The sequence below is a fragment of the Melopsittacus undulatus genome, chromosome 8, assembly GCF_012275295.1.
Source record: "Melopsittacus undulatus isolate bMelUnd1 chromosome 8, bMelUnd1.mat.Z, whole genome shotgun sequence".
Classification (NCBI taxonomy): Eukaryota; Metazoa; Chordata; class Aves; order Psittaciformes; family Psittaculidae; genus Melopsittacus; species Melopsittacus undulatus.
Genome location: NC_047534.1, coordinates 33,309,856 through 33,328,887, shown reverse-complemented (window position 1 = coordinate 33,328,887; position 19,032 = coordinate 33,309,856). Strand labels below are relative to the sequence as shown.

The window sequence follows — 19,032 nt, the reverse complement described above, 5'->3', positions numbered from 1 at the left end:
GTGCTTGCTTCCTTTACCTCTTTTCTGGGGCTGCTGCCTTCACAGGTCTTTGGCTGGTGTTTTTTCACAGCTTCTAGCTGCAGGTAGTCAGATTTGAACAAACGGTGAGCTGCTTTTAGGCTAGTTGCGATGTAGTCAAGACAGTGTAATTAGAACTGCAGAGAGAACAGTCAGTGCATGCTGTGCTCCAGTTCTTGAGCTCTGTGCAAGAACAGGCAGATCACCATATGCTTTCTTTCACATTTTTTCTTATCCATTCTTTCTCCCATTCATAGGGGTAGGAGCGCTCCATGATGCTCTCTTCCACTGGGGGGGCAATGATATCAACTGTGGTCTCCAAGATAGTATAAACCAGAACGGCGTTTGGAAGAATTGGGGGAAAAATAGATATTAAGTACCACAAGCTCCTGAGAAAGGCAAGGGAAGACTGACTTTGCCTAAAGAGTGGTGTAGAAATACTCTGTTACTATTAAGGTCTCTTTCTATCACAGAATAGCACTTGGGTTGATAAACAGCATGTAAGACATCAATCTGGGGCACCCTTATTCCTTTTACTTTATGCTGGTTAGTACCCTGTAAAATATCTAACCCACTAGATTTTCACCCCAGACTACTATAGTAACCCATGCAAATTATAATAATTTGGATATTATGTACAGTAGTGCAGAGATAAGGTGATGCAAGGACAAATGACTTCTTGGGGTGGGTGGGTGTGTGAAATGTGGTTTTGCATGATGTCACATGTAGAGTGACACAAGAGCAGCTGAGTGGGGCAATTTACATGGTCCCAACACTTCTGTTTGGTTCGTTAATATAGATTTCCTGAACTTGATAAAAACAGTAGTTTGTATGGGATAAAAGCTTTTCTTATAAGCCACACAAAATCAAATTGATGCACAGAAAAGATCAAAACAATACTAAAGGGTGTTTTTTTGTTGGTTTGGGGTTTTTTTTAGCTAGTTGATTTTTTAAAAGATAATAAATGTGACTTGGAAAGGCCAAGGATGCACTTCACTCTTCACCAGAGACCTATATCTGAGATTGAAAGGGTAACTTGGTGCATATGCTGAAATAACATCTTGTTACTTCCAGTGAATTGTTATTCTAATGCTCATTACTCTCACCTTTTCTGAGTCTATGCTAGCTTCCTTCAGTTTCTCTTCTGTCTCCTCTTTATATTCCTTCAGATGTTTGGCTGTTTTTTCCAGTTCCTGAGTAGAAAAAGAAGTAATATTAATTTATATGCAGTTTTTTCATGGCACAAATAAAAAATGTCAATGTAAGCGTAGGACTCTCCCACTGTAAATATCTTAGAGTTCTATCATACAAAGAACCCTAAAACTGTCTCCTTCTTAAGTCAGATATACAGTGTATGTATGTTAAATTGTAACTTGGGCTTTCTGGAGCAGACACGTAAGACTTGTAAGAATATTTTTTGACCAAGTTCATAAACTCTTTCTACCACCTTTTCTACAAGCCCATGGATGTCTCACCACTTCTTCATGCTGTTAGCACTTTACCTGACAATATAATAAAGAGGACAAATGCTACTATAAAAATCTAATGGGGGATGTGAGTCTATGGCATCATATCCGATACAGGTCTGGAGGGATGACAGGAGAAGCCACACAATTACTGTGCTATTGATCTGTTCATCTTCTGTTCAGAATTTGAGTCCAAAGTTAGTTTTATTTTCAAGTCTAGCTCCACTGCAAAGGATTAACAGCAGTCCTACTTTGTAGGAGAAAGGAGTTCTCAACTAGGACATCTGCCTTTATTGAAAAATGTGTGCATACCTTTATCCTTTCTGCATTAGCTTTACAGGCCATTGTCTGACTTGAGCTCTTTGACTTCTTAGCTTTTTCATATAACTGGAAAAAGACTTTTCCAGCTCTATTACCTTTAGCTGCAGCTCTCTGTTGGCACAGGAAACTTCAGCTGGTTTGGAGGATTCTTCTTTATGGGATTTCTTTATCTAGGGGAAAGAGGAAAAAGTGAGTTCACATTAACAGAAGAATTAGTTTATTCTATATAACAATTAATAAGCAGCACACCCAATTCATTTGCTGTATCTGAAGCATGCTACAGCACCTAGTATTTTGACTTTTCTTTAATACCCTTCTAATAAAGGGAAAAGTGAATGCTGGGATTTGAGTAATATTAAGGGTATGCTGAGCTTTGATCCAGCCTTGGCATAGGTGAAGGTTATGCTTGTGATCCAGACCCCAAGAAACAAAGCAGACTTCCAAACCAGTACTTTATCCCTGGAGATTGCTATACAACCCCAGATTATCCTCCTGAAGTTACTGGCATGACTGATAATCAATATTTAGATCTTATGTACAGTGAAGCACATAGTTCTGGGGGACATAGGGTGGTACTTCAAACAGTGAAGAGAGCACAGATATCGCTACAGATACGCTGCCAGATAGGCTGCCAAAATGCCTGTCCACCACATGATAAAATCCTGGGTTTTGTATAAAAGTGATGGACAACTTCATGATGGGCAGAAAAGGAGACGGATACTTGTAATGAGCAGCTCTTGTTCTGTTGTAAAATTGTCACCGAAATCTTTTAATCTCTATGCCTTCTCACTTCAGCAGATTTGTGACATGTGGCTTTCCTGTAAGCTTCTTGTTCAATTTGAAACTGCTTCTTCCAAGACTCTAAGTGTGCAGGACACATCTTTCCCTCAGTCTTGTCTTTTTTCATTAACTGTTCCCTTTAAAGAGCAGAAACAAATTCGATTAATCACATTTATATTTGCTTTATGTTTTAAATACAAGAATAGGAAAGACAATTAATTTGTAAATACTTTTGGATATACTCTGCATTAATGCTCTTTTAAAGACTGGAATGTGTTTTCTAGTCTTTCACATTCCATTTGTTTAAAAGGAAGTCCATAATACCTATGCAAGGTAAAAAGACTTTTTGGAAAGAAACACTTTAGGACAACTTACTTTCCTTCAGAAGATCGCTAACCTGTTTAGACAAAGGATAATGAGGAAACTCAGACTGCACCTACACTTAGGTTTGAGGTTTTACTTACAGACATTCAATTTTGGGTGGGGAATTTAAACAGCTATTCTCTGCTCTCCTTGCTAAAGCTACTGCAGGCCACTTCAAAAGTGGAAGTGGTATCTGCTATCCTCAGGGAAAAGCTGTGTGTAAAAGTGCCATAATGACCCTAGTAAGCAGTTGCTCAGTACAGCAGAGTAGGTCAAAGAGTCATTATGGGAATGAATGAAAGAGCCCATTTCTTTAGTTCTGCATGAACCTATCTTTATCATCTTGCTGGCTCAGCATACAGTCAATGCTGATATTGATGGATGAGTAAAGCCGTAAAGCTCTGATGTTAGTGTATTGTTTCTCCTCAAGTGTTTATTATGGATTTGCTCTTACCTGCAGAGCATCAGCTGCTGATTCTCAGTTTCTTTACTTTTCAGTTCACATTGAGTTTGGATCAGCTTGTTCTGCAGGGTGTTACTGACCTGCAAAAATTCTTCCAAACAAAGAAGAAGTTTCTTCTTGTCTGTTCTAGCTTTTTCTAGTGCCTTACAGAGTGGTTCCACCTGTGCAGTAACAACAAATCAGATTTATACCTACCCAAATGAAAAGCTTAGGACTATTTTTTCCCTTTCCCAGTCAGTATCAACTTCGAGGAAGTAACAGCGTATTCGCCAACTGTCTGATTACACACATCCTAAGGACAGGCATCTACATGGGAATCCTTACAATGCCAATCCACTGACTGACTTAGTCAGAAGGATCAGAACAACTTGTCATATAGTGTGACTTTCTTGGAGAAAAGTGTTCTTTGCCAATAGTGACTGTGTTTGGGTTGAGAGGTAATCTTTGTGACACCAAGTATTATGAGGAAAGATGAAAGCAATTCCTTGGACTCTTTTCCCCTCCATTCTAATAAGAAAAAGAATATAAAATAATTGCTATATAAACTTCCAAAATATCCGTTCATATTATGTATCCACCTGCAGACTGTAAAACCTACATCTGTGCCAAGGAATCTTTCTTTAGAGGAGATGCTTGCCTCCTTCAACACTGGGATAATGGCTTGCCTGTTCAACAGCCCAAAGCGGACGGAGTATTTTTACCTTGGTTCACGTGACTGTGTTACACCACACTGTATTCAGAAAAAGGTACTTGACTCAACATGAAAAATGCAGCAGTGGCTGTTACTACAGAAAGATGTGGTTTCTACCTGGCTGCAGTGCTGCTTTCCCATGGCAACCAGTTTGGCTTGGCAGTGTTTCAGTTCTCTTTCCAACATCTGTATTTTCAGTTGAGTCTGGTTCCTGAAAATGGAAACTGGATTGTAAAATCATGCATTAAGTCAATTTGTGCACATCTCTGAAGAGATGACCATCTCACAGTTTGGTTCTCTACTTTAACCATATTAAGTTCTACCTGTCACTGAAGTTACAAAGGTTTTTACTTACTTTCCACAGGATGCACAAGGCCTGCCAAGCTTGTGGAGTTGGCTACAAGCACTCGGTGTACTTGGTTCACTGGTACCAAATATGTTTCAGTGTTGCAGGAAAGCATGTGGGAAACTTCTCAAACAAATTTTCTGTATAGCTTATTAGCCAGAGCCATGGGGAAGATGCCAGGCTTCAACTCTAAGTCTTCCCCACACTGCTGATAGACCACAGAAACAGTATCAATTTCACTTACTTGTCTCTTCTGAGGTGGCTGATTTCAGTGTCCTTATGCGCCAGCTTGGTTTGTACCACATCCAGTGCTGCTTTCATCTTGTTACAAGATGCTAACGCATGCTCCAGCATGGTTGTTGCCTTATTACTATCATCCTTTGCTGCGTCCAACTGGTGCTGCAGGCTTGCCACCTGCAGTACAATAAGTCGTTAGGAAAAGGAGCAGGAAAATCCGTCATCTATTAGAGTTTTATGAAAGTATTCCAAGTAACCTGCATGGTTTCAGCAGTGCCAAGAGTATGGAATGCTTCTGAACATGGAAATAAGAAGCGGTTCTTAGCCCTTCTACTTTTTTCACACATTAAGCAAGTTAATCACAAATCCTAGAGATGCTACATTAACAGCATTTTGTCACCCTATAAGGCAGTATGAGCAGGATCGAAGATGACTTTGATACAGAACTCTCAATATATGTGCTTGACAGTATACAAATTAAATACAGAAGATCAATAAGCACTTCCCTGCAAATGAAGTACCAAAGAGCTAAGATTAAACAACCTTGTATTTGTTTCCCTTTTGAGCTGACAAATAGGATGCTGAGAGGTACCTGAAGTTTTCCTTTGTCACAGGTCAGTTTATTCTTTCTGTCAGTCAGCTCTGCCAGCACTTGTTGCACGTGCTGCTGGGCATACTGAGGAAAAAAACAGCAGACATCACCATTCCGTACAAAAAACAAGGCAAAAAGCAACAAGAAAAATACTCAGTATCTTGTTTCTCTCTAAGTATTTTAACTTTCTTCTGTTGCTTCAGGTATAAATACTCCATTAGGTGAAACACTAAAACAGATCTTAAAAAAATAAGAAATACAAATGCCATACATTCCTGCAAGACAGCTTAATCTTTAGGAAGAGCTGCTCAATTTGATACAACCTTTCAGATGGCCACAAGAAGGCCACTGTCCTGGGGCAGAGGAGAAAAAAATGGAGAGATGAAAGAAGCCTTTGACAATAGGAAACAGAGAAGCATTAATAACTAGAAGAATGAGAAGGCATGAACAGAATTAAATAACTTAGTAAAGAATAAAATAATAATCAGGCTACTTTTAAAGGTTCTGAACTATTCTATTGATTCACATTCTGTAACTGCTGACTGCCAAGGGAGTTCTGTGTTAAACAGAAGATACACATATGTTACCCACTAACTACTGCAGAAATGTGACTTTATCAAATAACAAACTTTCGAAAGCGATCTCAGTTATTTTTTCTTTAGCATTGTGATGTAAAGACCTTAGCAATTGCTAAGTGTTTCTTAGGCTCTCCAACAAACACAACTGCTCATTACATCTAATACTGTAAAAGCACTGATAGCACAGCATCACTAAGCTTTTACTCAACTTTTCTGGAACCAGTAAAGTATCCTGATCTTGGTGACTGAGATTAGTGAGAAATAATGGAATAGGAACAAGTTAAAAACAGAAATGACATCCCAAGTGCAAATTTGTCCATAAAGGGCATAAAATTGTTAATAACTTCCCAATGTACATAAGTTGAATATATATATATACAGATACAGAAGTTGTATGCCTGTACTAGAAAATGGAATGGAGTCGTAGGGTTTTAATGCCATACCAATACCAGAAGCTCTATAGAATCCTCTTACCTCATCCCACACAGACATCTACAAAAATGAAGTAATATTTGAGATATCCTTTTATTTTCACTTTTCCCCCTTTTTGATTCCTTAATTTCATCAGCCACTCTCCAAAAAATACAGATACTTCAAAGAGCACTTTGATTCTTTCTACAGTTACTTCTCAGTCAGGTCATCAGTTACCCACTTCGTTAGTGGCTTACCTGCTCATGTACCAGCATATCCAAGCAGTTCAATAGCCTCTTGTTCTCTTGCTTTAGTGTTTGCAAAGTGAATTTCATTGAAATAATTTCCAGCTACAAACAAGAAAACCCAACACTAATCGTACCCCTTCAAGATTTCCACAGTCACAATATCACAAAACCTTAGCACTATGCATGGATTAGATATAGGCTCTCCCATTTTAGAAAGCAATTCTACAACAGTGAAAGAATCATACTAACTTCAGTCACAACACTAAGCAATATCTCAGTCATACCACAAATTCTGCCTTTCCTTTTCCAGGCTATATGTATGTAGCATAACAAGCTTACTACTACAAACAGGGCCTTATGCAGTAGCTGTAGGGTTGCTGCTCCAAAGGACACAACCATATAGGCAAGAAAAATATCAAACAGCAAAATGAACAATATGGCTATGGTAAATACCACAATACTTAGAAATAATTGAGCTGAGAGAGTAGGCAAAATGAAAGCAAAACTTAAGACAACACTAAATTTAAAGAACAGCCATATATATTGCAAGATACCTCATTCTGTGTTTTTAGTACTTCCAGTTTATTCCTTTCCTGTACTGTTTCATTTTCTCTTGTCCTTATCTGTCAAAAAAAATGTGAAATTATTGTCACCTGAAAACATCCAGATTCATAGAAATATTACACATTCAGAACAGTTGATCTGAAGTTCAGAGCTGAAATATCGTCTCTCCCTTTACATGCTCCTGAGAGGAGACATTAGAAATCAAAATATAAGCATAGCTGGAAAGGGGAGAGTGTGTCACACTTGTAACTGCAGCAGCCAAAAAATAGTAATCTTGAAAGCAAAACTGGTGTGTCAGTAAGAACCCTAATGGTGTGGGTTTGAAAGCAGCCTTCAACAATATAGTTTTAAAACAGTAAGTTTTCTGTACCTCCTGTTGAAGATCTTCCTTTTCTGCCAGCAGAGATCTTTTCTCTTGCAAAGCTGTCTCAAATTCATCTTGCAGTCTAGCAACAGTACCTTCCAGAAGCTGTCTCTGTGAGGCTGCTTCCTTCTCAGCAAGGCTTGCCTTCAACCTGTATTTGCCATGCTCTGTACGCAAGGTCTCCCTAAGGAAAGAAAGCCAAGCTGGAGTTGTAGTACAATAGAAGGACAGAAGATGGCCTCCATATCAAATACCAAACTGGCCTTTCTGTGTTACTAAGTAACGACTGCTAGAGAAGCAGAAATCAAGGTGATGAGAATACAATGGAGGAAGGGGGAAAAGAGGCTGCAGACAAGGAAACTCACAACTCTCTTTGAAGCTGAGACCTCTCATGTTGCACACTCTGCAGCTCTCCAAGAATGTTGGCATGGGCGGCATTCAGAAGTGAGTCTTGCTCTTGCAGCTTATGGGTCTTGTCTTGTTCTGCCTAAAGGGGAAAAATGACCCAGGCAATAACACTAACATCAGAATGATGAAGGACGAGTAACTAATTTACAAAGCTGTTCATTTGTCACTGAGCTCTTGCAACGTCCCTGTAGTTCTGCATATTGTGGTATGCTGTCTCTTGAATAGGGTGTCAAATCTTCGTTCACCTTACCTAGCTTTTATCTATCTATATATATATATATTTAATCTCAGATCCTTATTACTTCCTCTTAGCTTCTGCTTTTACAGTACTTACAATACCCATTAATTTGTATGTTCCTCTTTCTTAGTGGTTGTTACAGGATATTTCTGTAATTAGTATTACCACATTTACACTCTCTCCCCAAAACATATGTCCTCTTTTTCCTGTACTGAAAGTAAATCTTTGCAAAGGACACTAACACTTTATAGAACTTCCGTTACTGTATGTGAAATATTTTACTCTATTCCCACAGATTATCAGTATGAGGAATTAGTCTGTTGTCTAACATCTGAGCTACAAACTTTCTTGGACTTTAATAGCAGGTTCATACCTTAAGCACAGTCTGATGGTCTGAAATGAGTTTTGCATTCTCCATGGCAACACTTTGGAGTGTGGTGCTGAGCTCTGAGCATTGCTGGCTTAAGCGGTCATTAAGGATCTGGTTAGATAGAAAGAGGAGGAGGAGGATGACAGACATGTTTTCAGGGGGTTAGGTCTTTTTTTTCTCCATAGTAGCCTGTCAGAAACTTTAAAAATACCTCTTGTAGATGTGGAAAAAGCTATTTTAGGTAGAAAGTCTACAAAAAGATTTGTTCAGGTGGTTCCTATTTATGGCAGACTTATTCCAAGGTGTCAAAAGTTTAGAATAATATGGAAGAAAGAGAACACAGTTTAAACTACCCATCAAGCATAATCACTTCTGAGTTTTGAAGTCCAGAAAAAAGTAATGCTTCTAAGGCAAAAAAGACAAAAATTGAAAACAGACCCCTACATATTTCACAGTTGGTTTTCTACAGATAGCAGATAAAATGGAAACTTTTGCCCCAAGAGGCAGAGGAATGTTTAGTCAACCAGGTACTCTATATTTTATTAATTAATAGAAACATACTCCTTAAGAATCTAAAGGTGCAAATGAATATAAATGTATGACTTTGAGGGTAGATAGAAGAGGGAGCAGTAGTAGTCCTACATGTCCTAGCCCCTGAAGCAGACACATTCAAAAACCCTGTTTCAAAATAAGTATTGTGAAGAAAACTTTCCAGTCTTAAAGACAGGAAATCTGGAACAGTTACCTACACTAGTGATTGAATCAGGCTGCATTACCTGAGGGCATTAAGTTTTGTCTCCTCACCTGCATTTGAGGCTTCCCATTAATATAATAATTTCTCACTGTAATCACTTGTTCTGTTATACTTTATTTCCATCTTAAAAACAAAAGTAGCTATTCTCATTACCTGTACTTTCTCTGCTGTCTCTTGCAAGGTGATCATTTTAGACTGAAGTTGCACGTTTTCCTTGCGTTCTTTGCTTAAAGACAGCTGTGCATTCTAAGGGGCAATAAAACAAAACATTAAGAAAAAAAAATTAAATATCATTTAGCCAGACTCTTCACAAATATGAAATCTTTGTTTTGTACTTGCCTATTTCCTTAAGCTATTGTCACATCGCTATGTTCTTGCAAGCACTGGGCATGGCACGTCTAAGACAAGCCTCTTTCCAAAATACGAAACAACCAAAGTGCTATGTGCTCTAACTTAGCTTTGAAAGTTGAGGGTGACTTTATATCCTTCTGAGCTCAAACTTATTAATTTCCAGTATAATTAATCTCAATGCTTCTGAGCTTAAAGGACAAAAGTGGTACAATTAACGAATTAAGGAATTCTTTGCCTGCATTGTGAGACTCCATGGCTCAGCTGAACTTTTACCTCATCTTACTGAAACATTCTCTTTCAGAGAAGGCTTCAGACAACAGCCACGCTCCCTAAATAGGCGGTAAGCATACCTCCTTGCCCATTCAGTACCCAGTTAACCAAGCTTCTGATTTTTTTCTGTAGTATTAACCACCAACCCATTTGTCTCCTTTATATGCAATACTTGTGCTACCACAACAGTGTTTTGTGGCCAGTTCTAGCTTTCCAAGGCAGGCATTGATATCAGTGTTTTGGTATTTCAGTAAAATATGAAAGTTAAATCTTTCAAAAAATAAATAGGTCAACCCCAAACTGGTAAAATAATAAGACATTCAGTGTTTAGTAGCCTTAGCATTTGTCTCCATAAAAATTCTGCCTCTGAATATGGTACATTTGACAGGCTTCCCATAAGCTGTTCTGATCTTTATTTAGCTATTTTCCTCACCAATACTTGTTTACAACTTACTTTTGTTTCTTCACCAAGCTGGGAAATGATACAGTTCCTGGAGTCTAAAAATAGGAAAGAATGTCAGGACAGACTGTGTTATCTGTTTGGTAACTTTAAAAGGTGACATTTTGATTTAAAGTTTATCTGAGTTACTGAATATGCCACAAACAGGTAAGACTGCTACAAATATGCTTTTCTTTAATAATTTCCTTGTAACTTCAGTATATCCGCAAAACTACTTTGAAAAATTGATTCCATAGAGTAATTGTAATGTATTTAATTTTTAAATGAAGCATGCCGTCATGCCAATCTCCTACATGTACCACTTCTGTGGTTGCTTCAGCAAATCAAATAATAGTATGACTCCTACTAAGCTGTCAGGTGTGTAAGCAACTGACTTGTGCCGACTATAACCTGCAGCCCATATACAACATTTTTGTGCATTGATAAAGAAAAGGTAGTTAGATGAGATCCCTGCTAAACCACACAGATCTAAAACCAGAAGCATTTTCGTTGGAATTTGAATCAACCTGCCTATAATATTGTGCTGTGCTGTATAACGTACTGGGAAAATACGAAGACAGCAAAAGACAATTCAGCATGAGCAGGGTAGGCAGGGAAATGTAGCCAAAATGTTGTGACATCCAATGTATCATCAAAGGCTCACTCAAAAGTTCCTTCAATTAAGAGGTCTGTTGCTTGTTTCCTCTCACTGTGGAAGCAGTCAGAGAAGGGCTAAAAGGACGTGACAAGAATCCACTGTCATACCGAGCTCAGCTTTCAGTTGTGTGCACTGTTGCTCCAACTGTGCAGTTCTTTCCTCTTTCTCTTGCAGCCTCACTCGGGCTAGCTGGACATCTTTACACAAGTCTTGGCAGTCCTGCTGTAGTATCTGTACCTGCAATGATATTACATGTTATTCTTTAAGATGCAGAATGCAGTCAGGCAAACCTACCAGATTTCAGATCCTAAAAAGTTAATCTAAGTGGAAAAGATACAGCCTGGTCAACTTCTCTCTGCTCATCCCAGCCTTATGTAGAAGACTTTTATGGCAAGCAATTCCACATATTTCTATATGTAACACAGTGTATGTGTGCTTATAATAATCTTTACATGACAGGCAGAATTTAAAAGTTTGCACAATTAAGATTACAGAAAAGATCAAGCTATAGAAGATGAAGGTGAGTGCAACATGGTCAACTATATCCATCAGCAAGTGACAGATTAATGAAACTAAGCCTTTGCTTCTCACATGATGTATGTAATTCATACAGTTCAGTAAGGTCTCCATCATTTTTCCACTTCTGCTGTAGAAGAACACAAAGATAATAAAAGGCATGTAGGGGGAAAAAAAAACCAAACAACCAACTGGTGATTTCTAACAGAACTTTGTATATTTCAGGAACACAGACCTTGATGATGATCAAAAAATAAAAAAACAAAGAACAAACCTCAGTTATTCCGGTTCTGATACTTTGCTATTTGCTTCCTTTTATCCTTACTGAAGTGTTGCTATGAATTCAGAAGTGCTACAGTGACTGCATGTGGCTGGTGTGTGCGTATGCATGCAGAGTTATGAAGTGAATTATGCGTAAGCCAGTTCATTTCTACTATGAACTACTCCAAAATAGCTAGATAATACAAATAGAGCTGAAAACAAAGATCTAGCTTTGTCATTATGGCAGTTAATGGAGAAAGCATTCTTACTCCCAGAAAGTTTACGATCTCAACAAAATGTTTTTCTACTTATTGGTACCCCAATTATAAAGAGGTTTGTACAGCCTGGGGAAGAGAGGCTAAGGCAAGATCCAGCTGTGTCCTACAGATATAAGTGGCAGTTACAAAGATTATGAAGTCAAATTCTTTTCAGTTGCACTGAATGATTAAAGGAAGGGGCAGTGGTCTCAGATTTAAGCTTAAGAGCATTCAGACTGGATGGTAAAAAAAAAATCTTAACTGGAACATGATGGTAGTACTATCAAAAATGCCTACAGCTGCCACAGAATTAGTATCTTTGAACAGTGCTGCTGAACAAATCCACCACTGCTCCAGTCCAGTGTTTATGATACTCTGACTTTGAGCAGGAAGTTTGACTACATGATGTCTTCTGATCAACACTTGCACAAAATGTTGTAGTTATAAAGTGTTTTAACTGGTTTCTAAGAATGACATCCAAGTTCTTGCTCTTCCTCCCAGATGAGAAAATGAAAACAGACAGAAAAGAAGACTGAAAGTTTCTCAAACCTGCTTTCGTTCTACTTCTACTATTGCTTCCATGTCCTGTACATAACTCAACACAGTTGCATGGGATTCCTCCAGAGACTGACGCAGGCTGATCTCCTGGGAGAGCTGTTCCATGAGCTAGAAAAATAAACACTTTCTGACCCAGGTCTAATTAGAGAGATTGAACAAATACTTCAAGAGTATATATGAAAGATGTTCTCTCTGTATTTAGTTATGAGCATGGCTGGCAGGTTCCATTGGGTTCTGCACATTCCGAAATTGCACCCAGAATATTATTTAAGAATCTTCAAATCTTTAAACACTAGGCAAATTTAGCCTCCTATTGAGCTCCTTGCTCCTGTACTTACCTCTTGAAGTCTACAGTTAATCTTCTGTTTTGTTTTCCTCAGTTCCTCAGCTGCAGTTACTACATCCATCTAAAGAAGATGAAAGGAACAGATATTTTTATCCTGTCATGTTCATAAATATTGCAAAAGCAACAGGTATAATAGAATACAACTGCTGTACTAACACCTAGAACTTGATTTTTATCTCCAGCCTCATGTTCTCTGTTCTGAAGCACTGAATATAAGAGTGCAAGTGCTAAGAAGCAACACATGCTTTAGTACAATTAATGCGATTGAGTGACATACTCCACTGAAGTTCTTTTCAGCAGAGATAGTAACAGAAGTGTAAGACTGAAACACCAGAGGAATTCCTGGAAAAACAGAAAAGCTATTGAGAAAAGCTGGGATGAACTGAAGTCACAAAGATGACAGAATTACATATCCAAAATATTTTTATTCTTTATTTCCTATGTGATTTTTTTGGAAGCACAGAGTCTCATTATCTAATGTTTTTGCTCTTACTGCCAACAATATATCATAAACTCCCTTTTCCAGCTAAATATATATTCTGTTTAACTATGTCAGAGATGACTGTACTTAAAAACAAGTCTGTCCATACTTGAAACTACTGGAAGATCATAGTCTTGTACCTTGGATGAAGTTGTAATCTCCAGAGCAGTACTCAGTCTCTGAACTTCTTCTTTTGCCTTTTCTTCAGCCTCTTTCACATCACTCAGTTGCTGATGCAACTTCATTGCTTCTTGCTGTACAGTTTTCATTTCTTGGAAATGCTCCTGGTGGAGTGTATTCAAGCATTGCTTCAATTGGGCTGTGCAGTAAAAGACAAAAAGCTGTCATTGACAGGAAAACATTAGTAGGGATAATGAAGAACGAAGTAGTATCCATCCCCCCCTTTTTTACTACCTGTGTGCTTGGAGTTCAGTTCCTTTTCTGCCTGCAGCTGGAAGATGTTTGATTTCAGTGTCTGTACAACACTCTCTAACCGACACATTCGATTCACCAGCATCTCACAGTTCTTCCACAGTGTATTTTCTCCCACAAATGCTACCCTGGCCTGCACAGGGCTAATGGCTGGGTGACGAGCAAGTGTTTCTGAGGTCTCTGAGTGGAAATGATCAAGGCTGAAAAGGAGAAAAGACTGACCTACTCTGTGTATGCAAACCTACCTGACATTGCATGTATGCGTTACAGTTGTGATTAGATTAGAAACCACGTTTCACAGAGCTGGAAGGTTTCCACTGAGCCCAGGTTGCTATAGCCTGTTCTTGCTGATGCTGCCAGCACCAGCTCCTTCATGGAGAGAAGAGCAAAGCATGCAAAGGGGTGCAAAGAGGATCGAGAGGAGGAAAATGAAGTAATATCCCAAACTGCAACTCACAGTATGGTTTGGGTTGTAAGAGACCTTAAAGCTCATCTAGTTTCAAGCCCCCTGCAATGGGCAGGGGGGACACCTTCCACTAGACCAGGCTGCTGAAGGGGAAAACCCCTGATTACTCCTTACCTCTGCCCATTGATGCCAAGCTCCTCCAGGTCTCGCATCAGGGCAGTGGTTTGCTCCTCCACCATCTGCATCCTCAGGTGGAGCACCATGAAGGCCTCTGGGACGGTCACCCTGACTCTCATGGGCACGATGGTTGGCCTGGCCATTGCCGCCCTGCGGGGACCCACACCAGCCACGGCTGAGGTACCGCCAGCACGGAACCCCCACCGCGGCCGATCCCTCTGTCCAGAACCTGGGACAAGGCCCCCGGCGGCGCATGCGCAGCAGCGCGCTGGGAAGCGACAGTCTCCCCTCAGGCGGGACGGCGGTTTGAGCCGCCGCCAGGGGCTCCTCCGCAGTCAGGGCGCGCCTGAGGCGCTGCTGGCGAGCGGGGTCCTCAGGTGCTCACAGGACGTTCTGCTTCGGCTCTCCTGTGTCCCCCCCACGGCCGCGCCTCCTTCACACCCGGCTTCCCGGTCCCATGGACCTGGACCTGAGGGGAAGGTCGGGGCGGAGCGCGGAGTCCCCCAGGGCCCGGCCTCAGGCGGCAGCGTGCAGCAGGACCCGCCCTTGTCGCACACAGCGGCGGGTGTTGCGAGAGCACGTGGAGCTGTTCGGGAGCGCTCCGTGGGTTGCGCATCCCCTCTCCTCATGCTCAGGTAGCTCCTGGAAACACGTTTTACAACAAACCGCTGAGTTATGGTAGCGTTTGAAGAGGTTTAAAGTCAGCTTGCAGGGTGTGTAGGGTCAGACCTCTGAGGGAAGATGCCCTGCAGGAGCATGATAATAGTTGTTTCATGCATGATCGATTTACTGCATATCAAATGACGTTCACTTTGAGCCCTAAGCAAGAATAGTATTTTATACTTAACAGGCAAGCAGTCATTTAATACAGATGAGCAGCCTGAGTTACACTGTCTCCACTGTGTATTGGAGGTGTCAGTCTTTTACAAACATACCACTTTGGTCTACTAAGGCTCATTTTCATGCAGAGAGGGAAACTGACTTTGCAACTTCTTGGTTAGAACATACAGCTGTGAAACTGACAGTGTGGTGGCTGAAGCAGGCATCTAATAGCAATGCTATAGCCAATAAAGCCTTAGATATTCTGGGGACTCAAGCAAAAGCATTTAGGTTATCCCTGAGATTTAGAATCTGCCTTTCACTTTTGGCAGCTCATTCAGCTTCTGAGGGGCATCTATGTGCGACTTCACTCTTCCCATGCATTGGACAGAGAACATGAGCACCTAATTCCCAGATTAGGATTTTGCAAAGGATAGAGCATCACTTGGCAACACCTAAATCACTATGGCAACACCTGAAGACCTTTCGACAACGTGTTGCTTGGGCTCAGCTTCGCCTGACACTTCTAATATGTTGAGGTAACACTGTTGAGATATTTGGGGTGAACTGGCTTGTAGGGCGTGTCGAGATCCTATTCTTAACTACGTACCTGGAAGTAAAAAGTAGATTTTACAACAGTTTCAAATGTATCTGTAGATGGCAGCAGAGAGGAACTATTTTTATTGGAGCATCTAAACATGGTGACTATGCGTTTTATAATCTGTGCAACTGCAGCTGGTGCCTATTAATTAATGCTGCAAATTTTGCATTCTCTTGATGAATATAATTGTTTTGATTTAAGGATCTTTTGGCATGACTGCTTTAGTTTGGAGGAAAGGTCGCAGCTTTTCTGAGCAAAAAGAGTGATGCTGCAGACAGGCCAATGCTGCATTTGATCAGTAATGGATGTGTAATAAAATGATCCTCAGCTGATGCACAGATGTCATTGCGCCACTTGAGAATTTGCTCCAGGAAGCCTTTGCCTGGGGGATGTTGCCAGGAGGCTTGTGAAGAAACGTGGGATGTGAGGGAATATAAAGAAAAAGGAGATTAAAAATGATAAATTAAGTAACTCTTAAGCTTCTCACCTAAGGAAGAGTTGCATAAATATCACTGAATATTAAAAGTAACATTGTTTTTATTGTATAGTTTCTCAATAACTACTGGTGTTGTAATTCAGCTGTTTTTTAATCAAAGGGTATTGATATAATAGCAATGTAGGGATGCCTAGTTTATGCAGTAGAATACTATGTGTAGGAAGTGAGAAGATAAAAGAGCAACTGGTATGTAGGTCAAAATGGAAACTATTTCAGAGATCCTTTCATGAACTAAGGTAAGGTAACAAAGTTTGACAGAAAGAGTTAATTCTGAAGGTGCTGTATAAATTTTGAAACAAACAGAACAAGCTCTATTCTTAATTTAATAAGAACTGATTGGTCTGAGCTTTTTAGTCATGTTCTTTACTTTCAGACATTGGTGTGTATTTCAGTAAGAGTAACTTCGTATAAAAATATAGAACGTATATATCACACTGTAGCATGTTTTCCACAAGAAACTTTTAAGATTATGGTAATCAAAGAACTGAATGTTGAAAGCTGAAGTGAAACAATTTGATGACCTTTTCTTACTCTAGCTATTCTGTCCGCAGTTTCACTGAAGTCTTCAAAATAACCTAAAGCTGGCATTTTATTTTTGATGTCACTTATACAGCAGTACAAAATGGGGCAGGCAAATGTATTATGATGATGAACCACCTACTGTTTTCTTCAAATCAGAATAATTTCCTCTAGTTTGCCTGGTGGCAAACTGTGGCCTGGTGTTTTCCTACATATATGCCTGGTGGAATCATCATTGCTGCACGAAGTTCCAAGCTAAAATGGAATAGAAGTATGTTTTGGTTTGTGTTTAAGAGCACATGTGTACTATTAAAACACCTGTGCCTTGTGTGTACAGCAGCTCACATATCTTAGTAAAACTTTGGTGTAAATTAGATATATTAAAAAAATAGGATAATTCTCATAATGTTTTTCTTATTTCAGCAGTTTTATGACTCCAGTTTATTTTTGTATATTGTCTCCAATCAGCTTTTCAGTCTGATTGCAAATTTTTTTGGGAAATGGACCTTTCTCTGGGAAGTTATTTCATATTCCAATAGAGCTCACTTCTTAAAGGTGCTATTACATTTCCCTTTCTCATAATGACAATTTTTTAGTTATACCCTTTTTACTACGCCGATAACTTCCTTCAATTTCTACTTAGATTTGCCATGTGTTTGTAGATAATTATGTGCTACAAGTGTCATTAGTTAACAGTTTTACTTCAGCACATGTGAAATGCTTTCCTTTTTCATAGTTTTGTTGATCTTTCTTGAATTCCTTCTAGTGTAGTAGAACAGAACTGAAGTGTTTGTTCAAGGTGGAGTCTGAGCTGCCAGCACTATCTTTGGAATTCTTTTCATCTCACTCAGTTGCTTGCTTATGCAGAACACTTTGGTATGGAGGTAAATCAGAGAGAAAACACTAATGCAAAGATCTCTATTTTTGATTCCTTGGATGGTATGAAAGAAAGCTATAATAGTAGATAGAACTTTAAGTTTGAATTGAGAGGTGGTTTAAATCAAATCTACTAAATTGGAGCAGTTTGTCCATCCAGGTTAGCATTCTGCAAACGAAGGTCCTTTGTAGGAGTAAGAGCCTCCATTCTGTTCTATAACTGCTGTAAATATGCTTTTCTCGAGCTTTGCTTCAGTTAGTTTCTCTCCTTCTAAATTGTCCTTTTTTATTGCATCAAATACAAGCTGTAGAAATTGTTAGATGAAAGTTTCCACTTCAGAACCCTGCATGACTTTTCTTCACCCTGTCTGGTATGTTTATCATCAATGAGATACTACCTGAGTTTACTTGGCCATTCTGCTGGGCTCCAATGTGTTTTAATTGAATTCATATACAAATAAATATGTGGGAGATTTTTAATTCTCATCACTTGCACACTTTGAAGGATATTAATATAAATATGCCGAGAGCACTGTTCTTTGATCCATCCTTAAAACTCCTATACTGTTATGTCTGCAAAACTTAGTGAGAATGCAGGTTATCAGTGTATTTCTGCCACTGTGGTGGTTTACTGGCAATAATTCTGTACTTTGTGCTGCCCAGTCTGTTTGCATCCATCTATTCTTTGTAGAAACCTGTCAGATTTTTAGGAAAGCTGGAGACCAGCTTTTGTGTAGAGTGTCATGAAAAGATCATCCCTGGCTGAGTGTTATTAGCTGCTATAGAGTCTTACAGTAAATATATTATTGGATATATTGCATAATAATACAACATAAGTATTCTGTGTAACATATTTTTTCCTCCTTATGCTGGCAGTATTGATAATCCTAATTTTGTATACCAGATAAAGAATGTTCTGGTTTTTATCTCTCTATGCTTGCCTGCCTCTGATCTGCTGTCTTTTCCCCTCCTCCCCTTTTTTATGGTGAGCTAATACAATATTAATTCAGTTTGACAGCTTTGTCTCAGACAAGAAGGGATAGTAGTCAACAGCAGACAACAGCCGGATCCTGAGGTACCCAACTTGATGTTAAATCAGCACTCCTGACAGAATTAATATTTTTTTTTTACAAGAATGGTGTAAGAATGTTTATGCAAACCAGTGAACATGAAGTTAATGTTTCACTGAAGATGCTGTTGTATTAAAATGCTAATCATCAGAAGACCACTTTTGTTTTTCAGTTTGCTACTTAGCTTGTCAGTGTAAAATTAATATACCATGCTAATACTCTGATCTATTTTATACAGTGTAGACCAGAGCAAAAGGGAGTACGGATTAGGCTTTCAGGTGCCTAAA

At 39.3% G+C, this 19,032-nt stretch overlaps 1 protein-coding gene across 1 annotated transcript; it reads right to left on the bottom strand.

Moving 5' to 3' along the window:
* Positions 1–220: 220 nt before the first annotated feature.
* CCDC150 (coiled-coil domain containing 150) lies at positions 221–14,483 on the bottom strand. Its single transcript, XM_005145609.2, has 20 exons — positions 14,362–14,483; positions 13,764–13,981; positions 13,490–13,668; positions 12,861–12,929; positions 12,514–12,630; positions 11,038–11,167; positions 10,288–10,331; positions 9,366–9,458; positions 8,462–8,569; positions 7,808–7,929; positions 7,449–7,626; positions 6,524–6,616; positions 5,278–5,361; positions 4,693–4,862; positions 4,220–4,313; positions 3,403–3,572; positions 2,596–2,722; positions 1,901–1,975; positions 1,125–1,211; positions 221–334 (listed from the first exon to the last, which is right to left on the bottom strand). Exons 1-20 carry the CDS (start codon positions 14,481–14,483, stop codon positions 221–223), a joined length of 2,394 nt encoding a protein of 797 aa, XP_005145666.2.
* Between the last annotated feature and the right edge of the window lie 4,549 nt (positions 14,484–19,032).

Bases quoted from the DNA above. Each gene is read 5' to 3' on its own strand.
- CCDC150 (XM_005145609.2), bottom strand. From the start codon at position 14,483: ATGAGAGTCAGGGTGACCGTCCCAGAGGCCTTCATGGTGCTCCACCTG. The intron at 11,168-12,513 runs GTTTGAGAAACT...ATATCATTGCAG, and splicing joins TAGAAGTAGAACGAAAGCAG to GTACAGATACTACAGCAGGA. The intron at 335-1,124 runs GTGAGAGTAATG...ACTATCTTGGAG, and splicing joins CTAGCATAGACTCAGAAAAG to ACCACAGTTGATATCATTGC.